This window comes from Triplophysa rosa, linkage group LG19 (assembly GCF_024868665.1).
Source record: "Triplophysa rosa linkage group LG19, Trosa_1v2, whole genome shotgun sequence".
NCBI lineage: Eukaryota > Metazoa > Chordata > Actinopteri > Cypriniformes > Nemacheilidae > Triplophysa > Triplophysa rosa.
In genome coordinates this window covers 9,624,351-9,640,586 of record NC_079908.1, presented here as the reverse complement: position 1 = coordinate 9,640,586, position 16,236 = coordinate 9,624,351, and the positions used below count along the sequence as shown (strand labels likewise).

The following is a 16,236-nucleotide window of genomic DNA, read 5'->3' as shown; positions in this document are numbered from 1 at the left end:
AAGATTCGTTCATGTGGCATTTCCCCCCTTACCCCCACGTGTTTGTAACATACCCCTCTGTCCAGAATCACACGTCCTATGTCATTTTACATATTCCCTTTCATTTTTAAGTGTCAAAATTTAGTGTTTTTAGGCAGCCCTCTTTGATGATGTCACTGGCTGATGCAAACGGAATGATAGTGTACAGTGAATTGCAGTGGAATGAAACGTTGTCATGATGTCAAGCCCCTCCCCTCCCTCCCCCTTTGGAAAGTGATTGTTGTAATTGTGCACACTTGAATCAATGTTTATAATGTCTGAACCAAGCCACGGTTTTGTATGCACATTGCCTGAATAGTGTTTCGAATTGACCACTGTCAATGTTGATTGTGCCCCAGCGGCCGACGTCCCGAATTCTTGAGTTTTGAAGAAATGTGTATAGGTTACTTTTCGTACATGTGTCTCGTCCCCCAACATTTTGGATTTCACCTTAAAAGTTAAATTTGTTTCTACATGACTTGTAATGCCTCATTCAGGTATGGTAAGGTATGGCTGTTTGGATTAAAGTAAAATACAGCAGTATAGTTCTGTATGGAAATGGTCTTTATTTGTGTTCATCAGAAAAAAGTAATTTATACAGGTAAATGACAGACTATCCCTTTGTGACTACTATGAATTATGAAATGATAATAATCACCAGAAATAAAAAGTTAACATTAGTCTATAAATGAACTCGACATGGCATGCAAGTCGCCATGGTGTGTCAGCCTCCGTAGTGCTCCGAAAGGTAGGGGGGAGGGGTGAAGTGAGCCGTTGGTTGCAATTCGCAGCCTCTCCACTAGATTTTACTGACTGGTCCTTTAAGAAATTACACCTTTGTGTATATTAGTACATCAGATGTTGGTACTAAATATATACAGTACATATCTTTACCTAAATGGTACATATTAGGACTTTTAAAGGGTAATATCCCAGTGACAGCTTGGGTAAAAATTTTCAAACATTGTATGCATGATTACATTTAATGTCTCAAGCATAGTATGTAGTCCCATGTAACAACCTGCTAGCGACCGCCTTTAAATTGAGTAACAAATTATGAGTGAGGTACTACTGTTTTTTATGGCATACAACGAAATGTAAAAAAATATCTTGAGTTTGTTTAAAACAAAGACTTTATTTTAAGCAGTTAAACCAAAAACCTATAATGAGGCGACCAGAAGTGCGAAAAAAATTCTGTGTTTTGTCCTAGAAAAACTACATCATAACTGCAGCACTCTATGGTTAATAGATGCACTGTCAGAGTGTGTCTATGCTGGACGCTATGCGATGTGGTGCGACACGACAAGTGCCTTGTTCTTTATGCATTTGTCGTATCACATCGCGTCGCATCCATTGTGGACAAATAATATGATGGGTTCCAATGTGTTCTGTTGTCTTTTGTCAAGTTGCGTCATGTGTAGACTGGGTGTTAAAGGGCACTGTACACACCTGTTTGTAAATTATTTTTGCAGTTTGGCTTAATAATGCTAGTGGAGCAAAAAATGACACACTTGGCCTTTAACTAGGCTCTTTCAAAACCTTAACACTTCTAAAAAAATCTATAAAAACAATAATTACCTTCTCTCATTAACTAGTAGATTAAAGTCTTCTAATTCGTTTTAAACTCGGAGCTTCACTGAAGAGCACAAGCTCCACTAGGAAGAAAGTCCTCAATATATGTAGCCACTGCTTTAGAAAGATAGGTCATGCTTCCAAAACGACCACTAGGGGCGCTGTCATAGAGTAACCTGCAGATACCAGTGGAATGATCTCTCTCCAGCAGAACCTTTTCAGCTCCTGCTGCTTTCTGAAGAAACAGAGAAAACACAGTTGCTTAAGGAATATTTATCCCTCACATTTTTATAAAAAGACACATTTTTTCATAAAATGAATCTAAAGTATGTCAGCGTCTAAAATGACAGAACTAAAGAAAAGCACTAAAGTAATACCATATACTGTATGTAGTCATGTAGTGCATACAGTATCTCACAGAAATGAGTACACCCCTCACATTTTTGTAAATATTATATCTTTTCATGTGACAACACTGAAGTGAAAATGTCCAAATTGGGCCCAATTAGCCATTTTCCCTCCCCGGTGTCATGTGATTCTTTAGTGTTACAAGGTCTCAGGTGTGTTAAATTTGATGTTATCGCTCTCACTCTCTCATACTGGTCACTGGAAGTTCAACATGGTACCTCATGGCAAAGAACTCTCTGAGGATCCGAAAAAAAGAATTGTTGCTCTACATAAAGATGGCCTAGGCTATAAGGCTATAAGAAGATTGCCAAGAGCCTGAAACTGAGCTGCAGCACGGTGGCCAAGACCATACAGCAGTCTAACAGGACAGGTTCAACTCAGAACAGGCCTTGCCTTGGTCGACCAAAGAAGTTGAGTGCACGTGCTCAGCGTCATATCCAGAGGTTGTCTTTGGGAAATAGACGTATGAGTGCTGCCAGCATTGCTGCAGAGGTTGAAGGGGTGGGGGGTCAGCCTGTCAGTGCTTAGACCATATGCCGCACACTGCATCAAATTGGTCTGCATGGCTGTCGTCCCAGAAGGAAGCCTCTTCTAAAGATGATGCACAAGAAAGACCGCAAACAGTTTGCTGAAGACAAGCAGACTAAGGACATGGATTACTGGACCCATGCCCTGTGGTCTGATGAGACCAAGATAAACTTATTTGGTTCAGATGGTGTCAAGCGTGTGTGGCGGCAACCAGGTGAGGAGTACAAAGACAAGTGTGTCTTGCCTACAGTCAAGCATGGTGGTGGGAGTGTCATGGTCTGGGGCTGCATGCGTGCTGCCGGCACTTGGGAGTAAACCATGAATGCCAACATGTGCTGTGACATACTGAAGCAGAGCATGATGCCCTCCCTTCGGAGACTGGGCAGTATTCCAACATGATAACGACCCCAAAAGAAGCTGAGGGTAAAGGTGATGGACTGGCCAAGCATGTCTCCAGACCTAAACCCTATAGAGCATCTGTGGGGCATCCTCAAACGAAAGGTGGAGGAGAGCAAAGTCTCTAACATACACCAGCACAATGATGACGTCATGGAGGAGTGGAAGAGGACTCCAGTGGCAACCTGTGAAGCTCTGGGGAACTCCATGCCCAAGAGGGTTAAGGCAGTGCTGGAAAATAATGGTGGCCACACAAAATATTGACACTTTGGGCCCAATTTGGACATTTTCACTTAGGGGTGTACTCACTTTTGTTGCCAGTGGTTTAGACATTAATGGCTGTGTGTTGAGTTATTTTGAGGGGACAGCAAATGTACACTGTTATACAAGCTGTACACTCACTACTTTACATTGTAGCAAAGTGTCATTTCTTCAGTGTTGTCACATGAAAAGATATAATAAAATAGTAACAAAAATGTGAGGGGTGTACTCACTTCTGTGAGATACTGTATTTTTTCCACTTTTATTATGAATTTTATTACATGTTACATGACTCACTTTTATTGAAATATGAAACTGAAAACATATGTCATACAGTTTAATTTTAGACAAACTGTTCATTTAATGACTGGATTTAAAGCATTTAAACATCTGCAACATGACAGGAAAAAATATTTTACTCTGATAGGCTAGAACTTAAAACTTCCCCCCGAATTATCATCAAATTTTGTTTTAAAATGAACTGCTCGCAAAATATCTTAGATCTTCATATTCCAGCTATAGATATGCTGCATACGTGGAATATTGGCAAATGAAAAAGGCACACAAGCATTGCATGTGAAGCTGACCTGATCATTGTAGAACATGTCACTGGCCATTTGTACAATCCTCTCCACCTGAATGACACCACCCACACTTTGGATGTCCATCTCAGCCAACATGGTCAATACAAGTATGGCCTCCACCAACAACTGGCGGTATTCCGGCTGGGGAACGAGGTTCAGCACCGTTTCCACTTGCACAGCAAACTTTATTTCACCTGGAGTCATCTGCCATTGGTGAGATTTTATTTATACTACATTAATTCTACTGAAAAAACACTCAGGCATACGTCAATCCATTAACAGGGGTTTACCTCTCTTGTGGTTGAGGAGGGAAGTACACAGCCTTCAATAGACAGCCCATGACACTGATGATGAAAAGTAAAAGAAACACATCACATTAGAAGCACAAGTTTGTGACATCCAGCTTCTGAATTCATTATAATAAGTCCTACCCACCTTCTGCAAAACCTTCCAGACGTTCTGATAGAAACCAACAGGGACTTTGTTGAGAGCTCCATCTAGACGTCTGCGACGAAGCCACTGCCCGTGTCTGCTGTCACGCACTACAGTAGCTCCTAATGAGCCCTGAAATGACTCAATGCATGGAAGTCTGTACCTCTGGAGCACAACCAGATGAGTATGAACCCCCAAATGACTAACAACCGCTCATATTAATAAACTTACTAAAAAAGCCTGCTTCTGGTCCACTTACCCCTGATTCAATATTTTCAATATCCAGGGAATGGACTGATACAGGCTAAAGCACACAGGAAAGCGTTATTGCACTTTAAGCAGAAACATAACAATTCTAAACTGAAGAAGGATTTCTCACCAGTTTGATATAACCCCCCTGTTTACTCGTGACTCTCAGTTCAGTTTTGGTGGATGAAGATTTGCTCTTGTCATAGACGCTGATAGCAGAGCTGATCACATTGCCTGTTGAGCGCACTGAGACAGAAACACAATTCGTGGTCGCAAAAACACAAGTAAACATTGAAAAGTCTGTTATGAGTTATGAGCCTGTGGATGAATATATTTACCACTTTTTTGAACGGCAAACTCTTTGCCGCTCAGAATGTGAAGTAGAAAGTTCTTCAGCTCAGACGGGCTCATGTTTATCAAACTCTCTGTAGCCTCCTCGCCTACATAAAAAATGATATGATCCTGTATTGCTTGTAGGACTGTCAAACACTTGATCACGATTAATCGCATCCAAAATAAAAGTTTGAGTTTACTTAATATATGTCTGTGTAGTGTGCATATGCATTTATAAAAACATACACATTCATGCACTTATTTAAGAACAATATAAAAATGAATAAACATTTTTTAATTAAATTTTGATTGTTGGTTTATATGAATAAATACATCAAAATATTACCTAAATATGTCTGTGTATGTTTTTTGTTTTTATAAATGTAAAACAGATCAATTAATCTTTAAAAGGTCTTATTTTACACATTTAGTACACAAAAAAGTGATGATGAAATATCATTTTGGGTTAACTGTTCCTTTAAATGGATAGAAATTCTTCCATCATTTACTCACCCTCATGACATTCCAAACCTGTATGACTTCCGTTCTTCTGCTGAACACAAAAGAAGATATTTTTAAGAATGGCCCCCATTAACTTCCATTGTATGGACACGAGACATTTCTCAAAATATCTTTTGTGTATCACAGAAGAGTCACATACAAGTTTGGAATGACATGAGGGTGAATAAATAATGACAGAATTTTTATTATTGGTTGACCTATCCCTTTAAGGAGTTCAGGGGAACCGAGGAACGGAGATACCTGTACAGTTAAGGGACTGGGCGAGCTCGGTGACCATGACCTGAAGAATGAGGCCAATCCTGAGGCGGAACATCTCGCTGAAGAGTTTGGGCTGGATACGAATGCTCATGGCTAGAAACACCATTATCTCCTGTCGAGCACAATAACAAGCGTTAATGGAAACTGCAGAAGTAAATTTACAGGATTGAGACATGTACAAAAAAAAAGCTGCCAGTGCATCTCTAACCTGAGAGAGAATAGCAACGGTGAGGTTGTTCTCACTGGCTTCATCAATAAGCCATGCCAGTTTATCTGGAGGCATGGGGCTGTATGGAGACAGTGACTGTAGCATGAACAGGTGAACGTGAGCACATGTGTGTGTATGTAAACTTACGCTGATATAGTTTTCTCTCTTGGATCAGGAGGAAGTCCAACTGTTAGATGTTTCTGATGAATGAGCAAATCTGAACAAGCCTGTTAATATAAAAATACTCTATAATACTGCCTGCTTTATTTATAGTCACATATAAAAAGATGTTTTGATTATTTAGCAAGATGGTTTATTTTACGTATATGTGGTGTCCTTTAATAGGAAAAGTGTAAAAAACCTGTTTGACTTTCTCTCTTCTGCAGAACACAAAAGAAGATATTTTGATATAACGTTGCTGACCAAACTACATTGGCCCCCGTTGACTTCCATCATATGCACACAAAACCACTTTGAGACATTTCTCAAAATATCTTCTTTTGTGTTCCACAGAAGACAGATTCATATACAGGTGTGGAATGACATGAGGGTGAATATTTACTTTTGGGTGAACTGTCCCTTTGAAATCATTTTCTATCAAAACTTCTATTTCATGCTTTAAAAATGCATGGACACTGAATTCCCCGTGTTCCCTTTTACAACAGGATGGATTTGGGTTGAATTTCCACACTCTCTGAGGTACAAATTTGACAGAAATTCAGTTTCAGACAAAAAATAAGCAGTAACTCACAGCATCCAGCTCTTCGACTTTCTTGCGAAGCATCCCACAGATCATTCGTATAAGACCCCAGTGTTTCAGGGTTCCTGCCTTTTCATACAAGTTGCTCAGGAGGCATCGTACCGTCGAACCCTTCCCATGTAGCTTGGTGTCCCAGTCCATTCCCCTTATAATTAAAAAAATATATTTAAAGATATCACCTCCTTATTTGAAGTGTTGGCCATGCCACACATACAGTATATTAAAGATCCCATTCCCCGCGATCGCATTTTTCAAACTTTAGTTAGTGTGTAATATTGCTATTATAGCGTAAATAATACCTGCAAAAGGATAAAGCGCAAAGTTAAATGCAAAGCGAGATATTGTCTTTAACAGAATTCGCTTTTCAAGGACTACAGAGAACGTCTGGAATTGACTACAGCCCTCTACTTCCCGGGTACATGATGTCACTATTCCGAGTTTCAGAAAAACCTCCGCCCAAAGGAATGTGAAGTTGACGCCATTGTTACTGTTTATTGCTAAAAGCCAAAGCTTATGAATTCACGTGCACTGAGAGGGGGACCGACCAATCACAACAGCTTGAGGAGCGGAACTCGCTGATATGGTATGGGTGGGACGTCTTCACACGCACACACACACACACACACACACACACACACACACACACACACTAAGCGGGGAACCAATCATGACAGACCTTGTTAGCTTTACCAATCAGAGCGTTTCGGAACCGGAAGAAATCCAGTCGTTTTGTGAGAAGAGAGACAGCGGTGGACGATAGACTTGAAATATGTGAAATATAAAGGTTTTTTTGAAACTAGAAACATGAACATCCATTGTTAAATACCCAAAAAACACAAACAAAGCTTCGAAAACAGGGAAAAAACGGGACCTTTAAATACAATACAATGTGGGTCTCACTTGTCTTTGAACAATATATAAAGAATGTCAGCTTGATCCTGTAAGTTTTGGCTTTGTTTCAGCATTTGCACAAGGGCTGGATAGTCAATCCCTCCATTCATGTCTCTGGGAAGATTCGTAGGATGTGTGGCCTGTGTCTCAGGAACCTTATCAGTGAAAACATCAGTCATTACAGTTCATTGTGAAAGGCAGCTTCTTGTTATCAAACACTATAAGCATAGTTACGTGGCCTTTGTTTTCCACCAAGTAAAGGTTTGGTGCTGGAGACCTGAAGAGTTTTGTAGGAAGATACATGTGCACATCTGTGGAGACATCAAAACCAATCATGAAGCATTTGTAAGCGCTCACAAAAAAATACTAGGCTCAGAATTCGGCTAAATTTTAAACTCACTGTGTATGTTGAGATCTCTGGTTTTGTGGACCAGTGACACCATCTCACAAGTCTTTCTGGCTGCGGCCCTGAAGCGGTTCAGACCTCCTTTAGTGTCACTAATGAAGCTGTGCTGAGGAACAGCCAGAAGCTGGTCCAGATACACGGCCAGATCATCCACCTCTGCACACACACAGTCAAATAAAAGCCTGGAACGGCTGAGCATGTCTTCTGTCACTCTTAAAAAGTAATTAAGTGTTTCACCACTAGCTTGCGGCACACGTGTCAATACATGAAAGTCTCAGAGCTGCTCTGTCACAAAATTACCTCTCAAGCCTCTATATACACGCATGCAGGGAGATATAGTGCCTGACAACCACATGAACCACATTTGTATTTAAATGTTATGCAAAAAACAGGAATACAGAAAGCACCAGCCCTTTAACATGCTCGGACCGCTAACTTAGACATTCAAACAAAAATGTTTGTCAGTAATTCCCAATTTATAAATGGGAAAATTAAATTAAGTTTTTTGTTTCAATCTCGTTGTCAGTGTTCATTGTAAAAACATCTACATTTTGTAGTGACTGGTTGCATCAAAAATTTCCCTCAAAAATTTTCCCTCAGTTTAGTTAGTTTTGTAAATTTAAGGAACAATCTGTTGCCACAAGTGATCATTTAAAAATGTTGAGTTGTGGCCTGAAATTGTTTTATAGTGTTTTGAGTATATTAAGACAATGTGAGGTATGGGACACAACAACACTACAAAATGTAAGCGAATACAACTTCTATTGATTACTGCAGAGATGACATATTTTTGTATGCAAAACCCTTAAGCGAGTTAGCATTTTAGGACTTCCGGTTCCATTGCTCCAAAATCTATGGGCTGCGTCCGAAATCGCATACTGACACTACATACTGAATTTGAATAAGTACCTAACAATCGGCCGTCAAAACAGTACGTTATATATGGTATGAGTGGGAGTAGTATGAATACATTTTGGACATACTGCGTCCGCCATGTTTTATGGTCATGTGACCTATATGCTCTTTGACCTATGACGTATTACCAACAACCTACACATGAGCATAATTTAGTCACGAGAAATTAATTTATTGGCACTTACATTAAAAACGGACGTCCGCCTTAAAGTTTTCCATTATATTTATTTGATTTACTTTTGAAATTTGACCGTTGCTCAGCTCTCGTGGCATCATGGGATAGAGAAGTGTCCATCCGATCCACACTCACGAATCTCGGTGGAAGTAGTAGACCATCCGAATATTTCTCGCCTACTGTTTTTTGCATACTGAGGTTTCGGCCATACTATTCATGACTCATACTAATTTTCGACTACTATATAGTATGGAAGTAGGCGATTTCGGATGCAGCCTATGTGTTTTTTGAATGGGTTTTGGGGTAAATGACTAAAATGGGTCTGTGGGTAACAAACCTCTAAATATTTTCACGTTTTATTCTATGACATAAAACACGCCAGTAATAACCCATTTGTGATTTTTAAAGCCTTATCGTGTTTCAAAACTAAAACTAGACTACATCCTTTGGCGGGGACATTAAACATCATCATGCATAAAAATCTCACAAATAACCAACATAGACACAAACCTCTAAACACGTCGATGGAATTTCATTCACAGAGTAATTAATTATCAGGGAACGTTTTTAATAAAGTTTGAAAAAGTCTTGGTGGCGGTGATATTGATATCGACTGGGAGTATAGTCTGTTTATAGCATTATGTTATCTTTTTACTTCTGGGGATTGTATTTAAGCTTAAAAAATAACAAATATTGTTGGTAAAGATTATTGTGACGAGGGAGGTGGGACTAGAGCCGTGGGAGGAGCAAGAGAGGCCGGTGGCGCGAGCGATAACGAGGATCAGCTGGGCGTCACACCTCGTATCTCCCACGGAGGAGATCGGAAGCATAAAAGGGCGAGCGACAGGAGGAAACGGCGAGAGAGGACCGGGCCCGGACATACGTTTTGTTTGTTTGTGTGGCCGGCAGTCGACCGTGAGGTGGCTGCCGGCCTTTTTACTGCTGATTTATTGTTTATTTATTTTGATTAAAAATGATTGAATGTTCGCCGGTTCCCGCCTCCTTCCTTCCCTTTTATTGAGGTTATTACAATTATATTGATAGACAAAACGTGTAGGTATCATAAACTTTCGTTATTTACAGATCTTATTTTTGCGATCTTACAAAAGTCTATGGGAAAAATCCATAGGCTTTCAGTCGAGGGAACCAGTGTGGCGCTAAGTGACCTACAAAAATACATTATCTCTGCAGTACTCTCTGGATAAATGATTTAAAGGGACAGTACACCCAAAAAAGAAAATGATGTCATCATTGCTAATCCTCATTTTGCACCAAACTCATTTTGTAAAGTCATACCGAAAAGGGAAATTTGCTAACTTTGAATAAATGATGACAGAATTCTCATTTTTGTCTCAACTATTTTTTTAATTCTATATGCATTAGTCTCTTCAGGTAATGCATTTGACAAAACATGCTGGTTGCTTCTGGGTGGCATATTTTACTCACCACAGTCCATAAATGTAAGATGTGCACAACAGGAGGTGTCAAGAAAAGCAGAAAGTTTCCCAGTCTTAACCCTTTAAATGTAAAACTCATTTATTTTGGGTACGTTCAGGTATGGGACACATACAGAATGTGTAAACCACTACTATGTTACCTGGCTCCAGCAAAGTAACCCTCTTGGAGTTTTTTCAGGGTGGCCAGAACAGCAGGCTCGATGTCTTTGTGATCATTGGCTGCAAAGAAACAAAAGTAAATAAATCTCCAAGCCGGGAGAAAATCTACCGTCTGCAAATCTACATCGTGTTGACTCACTAAGCATGTCGTGTGAAATCGGGAAGGTCACTGTGGGTTGGCCTGTCATCCTCCAGCGTGAACAGAGGTAGAAGAGGTCGATACGGAGCATCTCCACAATCATGTGATTGTCCAGAGCCAGATAAAATTCATGATGATCTACAAACTGAATGTTCAAGTGTATAATATATATTTAAACTGTCATCACCAACAGATTTCAATTAACACGTTTTAACTGACAAACCTGAGGTGTGAAGGTGAAGATGGTGTTGCGAATAATATAGAATTTGGATGTTCCCAGCACGCCGATCCGGCGGTAGGGCCTCCCCGTCAGACCCAGTCTTTGGTTACGCCCTGAAAAAAGACTACAGAGTAAAACCTCTCAGCCTCTGTCTGGCACGTTTTGTGCCAGTTTTGTCACTGTAAACGTTGAACTCACCCAGTCTGGCATAGATGTGACTGAGAACTCTAGAGGGCTGAACTCTGATTGGATGAACGTCTTCCAGGGTTTCTGAATCTATGCCATGGCTCTGCAAAAGCTGTTTAATCTCCTCATTTTCTGCCAGAATAGACACTGAAAACAGCAAGAATGACCAGTGTGAAAGTAATGCGTAAAACCAAATGTACGGTAAACTAATGAATTATGTGATATGCTGATTAATCAAATGAATTGGAATTGATCACATGTATTAACATTTACTAGGAAAAAAATCACAGATTTAAAATATGAAATTGTCACACAAAGTCAATATATTACTTGCTTTATTTATATATTACTTGACATGAGTCTACCGAGCAATGGCTAACAGCCAACAAATACAATTTGCAATTTAGTTGTTAATCTGCCTTAAGGCATTTTTAATATTGTTTTATTTCAATAATTTGTGCAGATTCAACACATTAAATGACAGCCCTAGACGTATTTCTTTTGTAATATTGTATGACACGCATCTAACTTGTTCAACTGTCAAACTGTGAGGACTTTGACACACTTTGAACAACAACATCAGGCTTGGGAACAGTAGAGAGACGTCTGTTGAGAGGATCAACTTCTCCAGGTGCTAGAAGACCCTATAAAACCAAAAACCATCAACATCTACAGGATGCCGGGTAAATTCCCCTTTCAGCAAATAGTAATAATTCTTTTAAATAAAGTTAGACAAAATTGATCTTTTAAATGTTCCTGGGGGTCCCCAAATAGCCAAACAGTTATTTAGCACTTATTACAGAGGTTCTGAGTATGACAAATTTATATTTATTAATTTATAATTATGTTATGAGTGACATTTAAAGTCACCATGAAATTAAAACTATTTTAATCTTATTTTGTATGGAATATACTGCGATATAAAGATTTATCCAGGTCATATTTTTTTAATTCATGTGCCCTCATAATCTTTAATACAAATTAAAAACTTTCCCCTAACAACATCTTTTCTCTGTATGACATATGTCTCAGTGTAAGTATATTGGACTGTATTGACAATATTGACAACAAATCAGGCCCCGTCCTACTTTTTCACATTCCAGAAGCTGTTCCACTCAGATATATGTCACAATTTGGAAGGAAACACCATTGAAATTTCACTGTAGTGCCGACTTTAGGTACATATTATGTAAAGTATATTTCAGTAAATACATTTAATACTGTATAGAAATTCATATCTAAATGTGCAGTATGGGGGCTCCAGGAACAGATTGAGAAATACAGCATTACCATGGAGCAGAAAAAGGAATTTACTGTACCTCTGCCAGCAGGTTGCCCAATATGTACAGAGACTGGCCCCATTTAAGAGGACACTTGCCTATTGGCACTCTCTCAACCGTGTGTGCGTTAACATACTCTTCATCAACCTAGGGCAAAAGTCCATTTTCAATTGGAAAACCAAACTCCCTGACCCATGACTCTTTAGTTATTTTGAAATAGTACAAAATCCAGTGCTTTAAATAGTTAAATATAAGTACCTTATCTGGAGGAACGCTATAAAGCTCAGGGACCAGACGTAATCCATCCTTTCCTTTGATGAGAATGCCATCTAAAGCATCCCTGTATTCTTCAACCTAAATAAGAAAGCACAACTTTTTACTTTCTTTTCTGAAATGTACTTGAGTATTATAATAGTGTATTATAGTGATTTTTCTGTACCTGTTCAGGGCTGTTGATAAAGATGCCATCCAGTATGAGGTACGTCCAGAACAGTGGCCATTCACACTCTATGTTCTCAAAGAGCTTTAGCTCGGATGATTCGTAGTATAATCGATTGGGGTCCTTGGAAAATAATAATTGAGACTCCACACACAGAAACTTTTTGATATTTTGTCACAAAATTATTTTTTTCATTTTTTTTACCTCTCGAGGAGTTTTGTGTCCATCCCTAAGGAAGCGACAGCATCCATATCTGCCCTATGAGACAGTAAATGGGTAATGTGTGTCAAATGACAAATGTCAACTGACATGCTTCTTTAACCCATCTTGAATTCATTTTAAACCTTTACATAATAGATTTATGAATTTGTTTCTTTCATGCTTCATACAATTTGAAAACTCTAGTATTAACCTGAAGTTTTGAAATGATTTCCTCCTTGCTGATATTAACAATGTCAATGTCCTCAACGGCAAAAGCCGGGTAAGAAATGATGGACAGGACCCCAGCGTCCACCTCTTTAGACATGGATGCCCTTGGAAGCATGGAGCTCAGAATAGACTGTTGTAAATGACCCAACAAGAGAAAAACATGTCATATTTTGAAAAAAAAAAAAACTCATAATACGAACTATGGACGCTCTCTTCCCATCTGTGACATTATAAAAGAGGATATTACTTGGCAGTGATGAATGTCATCGGCTAAAGCGTGCACAACAGACTCTGGACCCCCTTTGGCACCGAAAAGATTCAGTCCATCCAAAGCTTCCAAAGCTGCCTGAATAAATATACTAGGAGTCATTGGATCATAATTTGACACTTTGGGACATTTAACACTAATTTCACAGATATGTTGAACATGTCACTAAATGCCTGAATATTTGACCTTTGCCATGCCGATTGAACTGACGTTGATCTCAGGGATGCCCTGATTCGTTTTGTCTCCTCGTTCCCACATTCCAAAATCCTGTGAATCATCACCGGAAAAAAACATGGGAAATTGTGAACCTGTCCACAGGATAAAGTCTCTTGAACTAATTCTGAGATAACAAGCATTAAAGTTTGATCACAACCATTAATTTCATCATGATTTCAGTTTTTGACATGGTTTTACTCAGTCAATATTAAAGATATTAAGATTATATTTCCACAGAATGTTCTTTACATTAGGTAGGCTATTTTATGTAGAAAACAGTAAATCACAAAAAATAACTTTAGCTGGGTTTTCACAGGCAGTCACAATTCCTTCTGTGACAGAACAATAATAAATGGAGCTTACCGCCACTTTGTAGGCAGATTCGATATAAAAAATCAGATTCTGAACAATGTCAACCTCATCACGCGTATATACAATGTGAAGACCTGAAAAAACAAAAACATGAAAATCAAGCCAGCAGTTCCACACAAGACATGGTTTACCGTAATGTATATTATGAATAACGAAAAAATACATTAAAAATGACACTACATTTACAACAGTGAAATATGAAAGTCTGTGAGGGTTTTGCAGACCTGATGCTGTCATTTGGGCTAAGAAGAGCAGAAAGATAGAGGTGGCATCCACCTGTAGATGACCCCATTCCTGATCACCCACTACAGTTGCACCGGTCCCTGTGTGATACTTGGCATGAAGGCAGTCTGAAGCACTTTTGCTGTACTTGAATTTTTCCACCTTGTCAAGCTAAGATGTAAGATTTAAATAATTGTGTTTTTATGTAAATAAATGTGGTTTTAATGTATTAAAAATATTTCACAATAAAAATGTATTGGTTTGTGCATGTTTATGTACACACCTGTCTCGTCATACATTGCAGTAAACCTCACATGAGTTTCACCACACTCTAAGATGAGAAGTGAAAGAAGTGAAACAAGAATGCAAAGAGAGAGCGCGAGAGAGAGCATAAGCAGTCAGCCTGGACTGTGACCTTCTCCTCCCCATCTGCTATTACCATGAAAGAAACATGAGCCAAATTATTTGCCCTCTGGCATTTTATGGTGTCGGAAACACAAAAACTAATGAGCAGAAAAAATTAGATGTCTGGAACACGGTCAGGCCTTGACTTAACAAATGCCTGAAAAGTACGTCTACCAAACCAAACCCCTTTACAAGTAATAGAAGTGGACATTTTTCACACCCCAAAATTTGATTTTGAGGAACAATTTCCACACTCTCTCTGACTGTTGAAAATAAACAGCACATCTATATTCTATGTAAACAGTGTGCTATGCATTTTATTTCAATAGACCCAGATAAATAAGGCCGAATAACAGGAGCAGTTTTTTTTAACGCTACACAGAAGTTAGAACAACACATTTAAAATACATTTTAAATGAACATCTTTAAGACTTAATAAATGTGAAACTATAAATAAATAAAGTGAAACGGGAAGTGATTCAGGACAAGAGTTGTTTAAATCTATACGATATTCAGCCTTCAATTACAGTCAGTGTGAATTCCACAATGTGACCGATTCATTAAATAACCAATGCTTAAATGTTCTAGACAACCTGTTAAACTCAGACTTAAATGATTTAGATGCTAATTTCATGTTAGGACTCTTCAGAAAGAGATATGCAGAGCACCATCTGCTGCACACAGCCAAGAATAGATTTAGTGACATTTAATGAACTTTCCTCACATTAAAACCATATCATTATAGTTCCTCTGGTGTTTAGCATCTTCTCATTACCTAAGTGTCACGAGGGCCAAATGTATACATATACTCATTCCTTATGAACCTGGAAACTAGTCTGTATGACAAGGTACTTGTTTCTCAAAACCTTGATTAGGTGCATGGACCAACCTGCTCCAGTTCATAGGCTTTGGCTTTATCTTCATCTCTGTCTGCGTTCTTCCTATAGGCCAGACTTAAAGCCCACACAGACAGGATGCAGTAGACATTGTCTCTGACCCAGGCATGAGGTAACTTCTCATCACCTGGAAGTAACCCTGTCACCGGATCCTGCAAATGTTATATAAGAAACCCCATGTCATCTTTTTAAAGGTTTAGTATACTTATATAAACTATATTTATATAAAAACTAAAGGAGTATTATACAGTATATGACATAGTTTTATTGTATGGTTTCACATCAGCATAATCCTGCTTTAAACATTTGTTCCAGAAAATATTTATGTACAACTGCACAATTACCCAAAGAAATCCCTTTAAAAAACTCATACACAGAAACCAAAACCCAGCATGTGTAAGCACAGCCAACACTGAGCGTGTTTGTAAACAAAGACTTAAACACATCTCGGGCTGCATTCTTATCAGGGATTGTGAGAGATTTTTGCTTACCTGATGGCAGAGGATTGTCTGTTGTAACATTCTGGCATAGTTATCAAGCTTTACTCCGGAATTGCTACGACTTCTCATTATGATTGTGCTCTTACTGCAGTTCAGTCTGACAGTCTTACCAACAGTCTTGTCTTAGCTGCT

The 16,236-nt window shown here is 38.9% G+C and overlaps 1 protein-coding gene across 2 annotated transcripts; it reads right to left on the bottom strand.

Moving 5' to 3' along the window:
- Positions 1-59: 59 nt before the first annotated feature.
- Positions 60-16,224, bottom strand: phka1b (phosphorylase kinase, alpha 1b (muscle)). 2 transcript variants are annotated; one of them, XM_057359973.1, is made up of 32 exons: positions 16,096-16,224; positions 15,598-15,756; positions 14,587-14,634; positions 14,306-14,474; positions 14,073-14,155; positions 13,680-13,760; positions 13,473-13,571; positions 13,209-13,355; positions 13,001-13,054; positions 12,797-12,919; positions 12,616-12,711; positions 12,397-12,504; positions 11,643-11,721; positions 11,090-11,224; positions 10,895-11,004; positions 10,672-10,816; positions 10,514-10,592; positions 10,363-10,433; positions 7,821-7,982; positions 7,655-7,731; positions 7,430-7,575; positions 6,521-6,674; positions 5,917-5,996; positions 5,770-5,848; positions 5,544-5,673; positions 4,787-4,888; positions 4,579-4,694; positions 4,459-4,503; positions 4,203-4,364; positions 4,058-4,111; positions 3,771-3,971; positions 60-1,825 (listed from the first exon to the last, which is right to left on the bottom strand). In XM_057359973.1, exons 3-32 carry the CDS (start codon positions 14,596-14,598, stop codon positions 1,652-1,654), a joined length of 3,273 nt encoding a protein of 1,090 aa, XP_057215956.1. In that variant the 5' UTR covers positions 14,599-14,634; positions 15,598-15,756; positions 16,096-16,224; the 3' UTR covers positions 60-1,651. The 2 variants fall into 2 exon arrangements, with proteins under 2 accessions (XP_057215956.1, XP_057215957.1); XM_057359974.1 differs by lacking the exons at positions 14,073-14,155; positions 14,306-14,474; positions 14,587-14,634; positions 15,598-15,756; positions 16,096-16,224 and having other exon boundaries at positions 13,473-13,567; positions 13,680-13,757.
- Positions 16,225-16,236: the final 12 nt, after the last annotated feature.

Coding starts and splice junctions, on each gene's coding strand:
- phka1b (XM_057359973.1), bottom strand. Junction 11,225..11,642: donor GCCTGATGTTGTTGTTCAAA/GTGTGTCAAAGT, acceptor TGCTGTTTTCAG/TGTCTATTCTGGCAGAAAAT. Junction 5,849..5,916: donor AGAGAGAAAACTATATCAGC/GTAAGTTTACAT, acceptor GTCTCCATACAG/CCCCATGCCTCCAGATAAAC.